This window comes from Cyprinodon variegatus, unplaced genomic scaffold, assembly GCF_000732505.1.
Source record: "Cyprinodon variegatus isolate N-32 unplaced genomic scaffold, C_variegatus-1.0 Scaffold2281, whole genome shotgun sequence".
NCBI classification, from domain to species: domain Eukaryota; kingdom Metazoa; phylum Chordata; class Actinopteri; order Cyprinodontiformes; family Cyprinodontidae; genus Cyprinodon; species Cyprinodon variegatus.
Genome location: NW_015152734.1, coordinates 17,784 through 25,113, shown reverse-complemented (window position 1 = coordinate 25,113; position 7,330 = coordinate 17,784). Strand labels below are relative to the sequence as shown.

General features: G+C 42.6%; 1 protein-coding gene across 2 annotated transcripts in view; it reads left to right on the top strand.

The window, feature by feature from the left end:
- The window catches only part of slc1a1 (solute carrier family 1 (neuronal/epithelial high affinity glutamate transporter, system Xag), member 1), a 14,271-nt gene extending 8,612 nt beyond the window's left edge, over positions 1–5,659 (top strand). Inside the window, exons 5-10 of one of the 2 annotated variants that reach the window (XM_015368952.1) lie at positions 154–338; positions 452–559; positions 2,467–2,589; positions 2,674–2,868; positions 3,046–3,180; positions 5,411–5,659. In XM_015368952.1, the coding sequence (XP_015224438.1) occupies positions 154–338; positions 452–559; positions 2,467–2,589; positions 2,674–2,868; positions 3,046–3,180; positions 5,411–5,651 (987 nt within the window). In that variant the 3' untranslated portion in view covers positions 5,652–5,659. Of the gene's footprint in view, positions 1–153; positions 339–451; positions 560–2,466; positions 2,869–3,045; positions 3,181–5,410 lie in introns of both variants that reach the window. The other variant, XM_015368951.1, reaches the window with a different exon arrangement.
- Positions 5,660–7,330: the final 1,671 nt, after the last annotated feature.

Below are 7,330 nucleotides of genomic sequence, written 5' to 3'. Positions count from 1 at the left end.
AGATATCAAAAAAGTACTCCAGAGTGTTGTTCAGCATGGGGGTGAGTAGAAAATGAAGGCTAATCATGTTTTGGGTGTACTATTCCTTTAAGAGAAAACAGCATCCCACCCTGCTCATAGTCATCTGAGTGTTTTGTTTTTTTATTCTTCCAGAACATCACTAAGGAGTATGAAATTGTCGGCTCCTATTCAGATGGAATCAACGTGCTGGGCCTCATTGTGTTCTGTGTGGCTTTCGGCCTGGTTATCGGGAAGATGGGAGACAAAGGCCGCATACTTCTTGAGTTCTTTGATGCCCTGAATGAAGCCACCATGAAACTGGTGCAGATAATTATGTGGTACGTGCAGATGATGCATATTCTCTGAGCAAACCTGAAATAGACCTCCTCTCCTGAAAGTTTGAAGATTCCATGAATATTTTATGTAAATGGTTGTTAACTGTACCTTTCAGCTACATGCCATTTGGTATCCTGTTCCTCATTGCTGCAAAGATCATCGAGGTGGAAGACTGGGAGATCTTCAAGAAGATGGGTCTTTTCATGGTGACTGTGCTGAGTGGGTAAGCTGCCTCATTGCTCTGTATCCGCCCGTCCCAGACGTTGGGATTTACGGCTGACATTTGGGCTGCCTCTCCCTTCGGCCATGGAGTAAAAGCTGAGCTCTTGGTGGGCAGTGATAAGGGCCAAGGACATTCAAAACCGCTCAACCTGCAGATGCAGTAATGAAAGCTTCTAAATCTAAGTGACACCGTTAAACACCGCCCTGTAAATCCTGTCTGGTTGGGTCAGAGAGGGGAGTCCGAGGTTTATAAATGCTATTTGGGACAAATTCAAAGTGCAATGTGATTTCATCGCCTTCTGGAGAGACTATTAGGGCATCTTAGCATTATTAAAAAGCACTTTCCATTAATTCTAACTTGTAAAATCAGTGGACTTTAAATCATTGTTTTAAAGAAGAAGCAAAACTTCTGAATCAGAATGTCAAACTCCATCCACGTGAGTCCATTTCCTGGAGCTTTTAGATATGTCTGGGGGTTCAAATTGCTTATTTTACTCCTTGCAAGACATGCCTGAAGCCTCAAATCAATCAGTGTCATCAGCATAGAAGTGAATGGTTTAGACTCTTCAAGTTCAATGTTTACCTAAAACAAGCTGCTTCACTTAAACTTCATACATAATAAACATATTTTTATTGTTTCTTTTCATTTCTAATTTTCTTCTATTTTGGGTCGACTCTCTGTTTTATATTCTTCTTAAATTGTCATTTTGAAATCTCTATGAATGTCTAAAAAAGAGGAGTAACAGAATACATTTAAATTTCCAACTTAGCCCACTGGTGAGTTATTCTGTTTTCAGGACATGCTTAGGCCCCCCATGTGGTCCTTGAAGGCCCCTTGGTGCCTGTAGGCAACGCGTTGGTAACCCCTCATTCAAAGGATGTAGCTACACCATTAGCCTCTATCCTACTGAAAATAGCGGGTTAACGCGTGTTTTTCAAACATGGGTCAACCCGCTAACAATCGGCATTTGGCTCCCTTCCCCTTCTAACCCCTTGCTGGCAGCTGCGCGTGTCTGGTGACACCATCATGCTAGGTGAGCGTTGATCAGGAAAGTAAACAATGGAGAGCAACATGGAAGGAAAACAGGGTGTAGTCAGTGTACTTTATTGTTTCTCTCTATTATCTGTCTGAATCCCTCTCACCAGAGCGGCTCCATGTTTATCAAATGTAAACAGTTGTTTCTGCTTGTTAGATCAGCAGCAACTAGTGCGGTGTGTTGACGTCTGTACTTTGCGTTCAATGGTGTCACATAATTTAGCGAGTCGACCCGGCTCTGGTGTTCCCACATTATGCCAATCAGAGCTGAGGAGATTTTAACGTGGGTTGCTTGCCAAGTCATTTGACCCTTGTCAACATTGCCAACCCGACCTTGACCTTGTCAACCAGGTGTTAAGGGTCTTGCTCAGAGAGCCAGAGTGGCAGTCTGTGGGAGTGGGGCTTGAACTTAGAACCTTAGGATTTAAAGCTCTATGCCCTAACTAGTGTTGCACCGATACCCATTCCAGTATCGGACGGGGCCCCCGATACCACCCTAAAATGGTGGTATCGGTACCATTTTGAGAGCCATAAATTTATTCAACTATTGTCACCCACTCCTGGTAGGCAATAAAAAGTTCTACTGGATTCACTTCGTATTAGATTTTTTCCTGCTTCACAAAGGTAGGCAGCAGCTCGACAAAGCCATGATGGCAATTATTTTACATTATTATGGTATCGGTATCGGCCGATACTGAACAGCCAGGTATCGGGGCAAAAAAATGGCATCGGCGCAACACTAGCCCTAACCATTAGGCCCGCCACATTCTTAGGTCGTCAAGTCTAAAGGAAAAATTTGGAAGACTTCAGGAAGCTGGACTTCTATTAGATGATGAGGACAAATTCAGACGTTTATCTGCTTTGCTCTGCAGCTTGGCCATCCACGCCATTGTGTGCCTGCCTCTCCTCTACTTCATCATTGTGAGGAAGAATCCCTTCACCTTCACCCTGGGGATGGCTCAGGCCATGGTGACGGCACTTATGATCTCCTCCAGGTCAGTTTCCTATTCTGTGGTTAAATCCTTTCTGCTGGGGGAGGATGTGAAGCTGAACCCCACCTCCGTCCCCATGTGTTCCAGCTCCGCTACGCTGCCCGTCACCTTCCGCTGCGCAGAGGAGAACAACCGCATCGACAAGAGGATAACTCGCTTCGTGCTCCCAGTGGGCGCCACCATCAACATGGACGGCACGGCACTGTATGAGGCGGTGGCGGCCATCTTTATTGCTCAGCTCAACGATTACCCTCTGGATGTGGGACAGATTGTTACTATCAGGTGGCTTTATAGTTTTTTTTTTGTTTTTTTTTTCTCCTAGCAATTGAGGTGAAGGTGAAATGCACACGTTTGAGTGAAAACGTGACGGAAGGAAAACATCTCAGTTAGGGTGATGGATTAGAAAACAGATCATCGATAGGATGTTAAAACTTGTTTTATTAATTTTTTTGTTCTTAGTATAACAGCAACGGTTGCAAGTATTGGAGCAGCAGGAGTCCCCAATGCTGGGCTGGTCACCATGGTGATAGTCCTAACGGCTGTCGGACTGCCCGCGACTGATGTCACTCTGATAGTGGCTGTGGATTGGCTTCTGTAAGTTCTTGTTTTTCTTTTTTTTTCAACATACATCGTTAACGCTAGAACTCCCAGGGCATTACCTCGAAATGTTATTCTTAAGCAGCTACTTTTTCCCCACACTTTAAGCCATGCGCTTCATAAGAAGCCGTGGCTTTTCTTTGCATTTTTCCTAACTGGCAGAGGGGAAATTCAAAGTTAAAAATGAAAATAATAAGGGGCTAATTTTCATTTAGCACAAGAATGTGCTAGCAGCAGGCAGGACGGAGAACAAATGTCCCTAATTCACACATTTCTTCATTAATTTGCTGCATTAAAGCTGCTGAACCAACGAAGAGACTGAGCTCAACTCCTGCAGAGCTGAAATAAAGAGCTGATGAAGCCCCAACTTTCAGTAGAAGCTCTTACTGCAAGCTAACAAGCTAACAAGAGCTAGCATTCTACTTCATCCCTACGCCAGGAGTTATATGTAGAGCTCCCCCTAAAGGTTTGGTGGAGACAGTTCAGCGGCGTATGGTCCTGTGCTAGCCTGATAAACCAGACTAAATGCGAGATGAAAGGTGTAATTTAGTCTGGCCCAGATGAATGAGACATCGGAAGATTGTTGATGAGAACAACCCGTTGTGTTTCACACAATGTCTGTGCCTATTGGCCAACGCTCTGACCAATGAGCGCAACTGACTGTGACGCAGTAATGCTCACGTTTCAATATAAACNCCAAGTATAATCCTTCCAAAACTGATTCCAAAGCTGAATCAAAAATCGCCATCAGAGCAGCCCTCTCTCGGCATAGTCGTGCGTGAAGGACGGGCTGCGGTTAGCCGTTGGCCTCGGAGCTCTGATGTTTGCCGAGGTCCTCTCAACTTCGGAAATTATTTTTTTTAAATATGCATTAAATCGGTAAATGAACAATACAGCTTTAAAGTATAACATTCTCGCCTCAAATTATCTTAGAAACGTACCTTTATTGAACAACAGAAAGAGAACTTTTAACTTTCAATGGAGCGCTCCATTGAAAGCTGCTGCCGCCGCGGTGCACGCTACTGTTGTGCTTTCCTCAGCATCGTGCAGCTTTGTCGTCCCACCCTCAAAACCCCGCCCGCTTAGCATGCAGACATTTAAAACACATCTCTGCGTTGCGATTGGCCCGCCAGATTTAGGGCCTGGGGCATTGATCAAGGCTAGACCAACTCGCAGGCAAAAGTGATTTTGCCCTCTGGTGGGTGGGGCTAGTTTACTAGGCTAGTTCTGTGCAGCTTATATGTATGTTTTTCAAAAACTTAGTGTGCATGGATTATAATGAGGTGCGTGCTGTAGTCCGTAAAATATGGTAACTCGTGACAAAACTGCATACGCTGTTAATATGCACGGCAACAGAAAACTTAAACCAGAACTAGGCGCTGAGCGGGAAAATACAGTGTCATCAGCATAGAAGTGAATTGTTTAGTTTAAAAAGCTAATTCCTAGATTGTTTTGATGTAAAGAAAACAATGATCATCAATATTAAGTTGCTCGTGGAACATGCCTGCACACAAAGTACTGCAACTTAAAATACCTGAGCTTCAATTACCTAATTATGCTAACCTGATATTTAAAATCTGTTTTCTGTGAAATATTTTGTTGAAATTCAGCAGCAGAAGAAACGTAAAGACCAGGGTCTGCAGCATATCATATCCAAAGAGCCATTTTGTCCTGAGTCCAGCTAATTAAATCAGTTTGAGAGCCACAAAGTATTACATAATTTTTTTTATAAAAAAAAAAAAAAAAACTATATTATTTTTATTAAATATCTGCCAGAATGAATATGTTGCCATTTGAAATAACCAAGAACCTATTTGGATTCTTTCAAAATAAGGAAAAACATAAAACGATTCATATAACTGAAGCCTGGATTTTTTTTCTATAGGGTATTATTTGATGTAAAATAATAATAATAATAATAAAGATTCCAAGCAAATTACAGGAAAAATAGCTCTAAAAATCATATTTTTGATGCTTTCCAATATTTTTTATAAAACCCAGAAAAGCGTCTAAGACTGGTATTTGTTCTAATTATATATAACAGCCATTGTAGAGGGTTCAAAGAGCCGCATTCAGCTCCTGTAGACCCCTGGTAAAGACAGTTCTTCATCGCATTAGTCATATAGTTTTTAAATTTCAAATATTGATTTGGATTCATACTAAGCAAACATCTAAAATGGAAAAAAACAATCAAACCTGGAGATTAACAGAAGCCGCTGTGTTTCAGGGATCGCTTCCGTACCATGATCAACGTTCTGGGCGACGCTTACGGAGCTGGGATCGTTCAGAAACTATCCAAGAGGGAGTTGGAGAGGATGGATCTGAACTCGGACGTGGATGTCGCAAACCCGTTCGCCCTGGAAACTACGCTGGACGACGAGGAGTGCGAGAAAAAGTCCTACGTCAACGGAGGCTTCACGGTGGATAAGACTGATGCCATCTCCTTCACAGAGACCTCCCAGTTCTAGCCTGCAGCTGTTAGTTGGAGAAACTGGATTTCAAGGATCCTTCGTGCCACAAAGTAAACATCAGCGACAGCGGCCGTCGTAAAGCTTATATCAACGTGATCGCCTTTCATTTTGGACATCGATAACAACCACTAGATTCAAGTGCTTCCTTATTAACCTAAAGCTGTGCCAAGATTCTTGAATAAGACTGAAAAGTTTGCCAATGTGTGCACCTGATGATATCCCCATGGAGGGATCTGCTGTTTGTAATTAGAAGATAATGTATCGTTTACACCTTAAATTTGACGAGGAAACTCTAAATATTCTGTCATGCACTGCTTGTGTAATAATGATACTATTGTGTACCCATATGTATATTTGAACTGTGCCAAACGTATAGCCAGTTGTTTTTTTGTTTCTCTTGCTAAGTTGCATGAAGCAATATGCTGCAATAGCTAATCCAAGGCTGCAGACTGGTTTTTAATGGACCTTTTAAAGGCTGCTTACGGTCCATGAAGTGCTGATGAAATAACTGAACACTGTGAATTTTTTGAGAGATGCGAAATTAGGAAAATCATAAAACTGTATAAATGTGGGAAAACAATTTGCTTTGTTCTAAATTACGACCCAATCCCAACTTTAGGTGGTAAATGCTTCCTGTTGATGAATAATTTGTCTGTCGAGGTGTTTTTGTTCTGGTTTCTAAAGCCGGGCGTACACTGTACGATTTTTTTTGCCCTTGTCAGGCCGATTCTCCGGGCGTGAAAGAATTTTTCGATCAGGACGACTTTCAGCCTGATGGTGCGTGGTTTAGTGTACAGGGGATAACGAGTGGCGATCAGCCTCTGACGACCACGTCCCCATCTGGAATCGTAAGGTCGGGAGAAAATCAAACGTCGCAAGGTGTGGGGAAATCGCTCAGTGGGCAAACAACGATTCTTATGTTTCCTCTCAGACGAAAATACAGAAGCATGGCGGGGGTGCAATGAGTGAAATGGAGTTCTTTCTGTAAAATTGACAGAGTAGTGACGTTTGCTCGGCCATGTCTTTGTCCAAACACCTCGTCGTCTTTTTTTTTTTTTAGGGCTTTCAGTACAAAATTCCACAAATAGCCAAGGTAGCGCGTTTCACTCTAGTGAGCTTCATATTCCTCTTCTACTCGTCCAGATAGACGAGTCAGAGTAGCGCCGTCTCACTGCGGAGCTGAGTCCGACCTGGTTTTTAAAGGTACAGCGTTAGCACGTAGATCGCATCAGAGCGTCGCGTCGCACAGTGTGAGAACAAACATCGTGACTTGTGAACTTTTAAACCCTGCGGTTTCGTCGTACAGTGTGAGCTGTAGCTGCATGCAACGATTGAAAATATCGCACAGTGTATGCCCGGCTTGATGTGTTCACAGTTTCCTGCTGGTTTGTCATTTAGCTCCTCACAAGTCTGTGGGAACTGCTGTAAAAGCAGCAGCTTCTCAGCATTAGTGCTTTTATTGCTACCTAATACCTGACTTTTTTTTTTGTGGTTTTGCTTTTTTCTTTTTCTCTAACTACAGCTTATTTTGTAATTCATTTAAGTTCTGTTAATAAAGACATTTTTATGTCTTAGTTGATAAAAAAAAAAGCTGCCTGGGGGGGTTGTGTTTCCTGCCAATGAGCAAAATCACTGGTTAAGGAAGAAACATATTTTAACACATTATAATAGGCAGC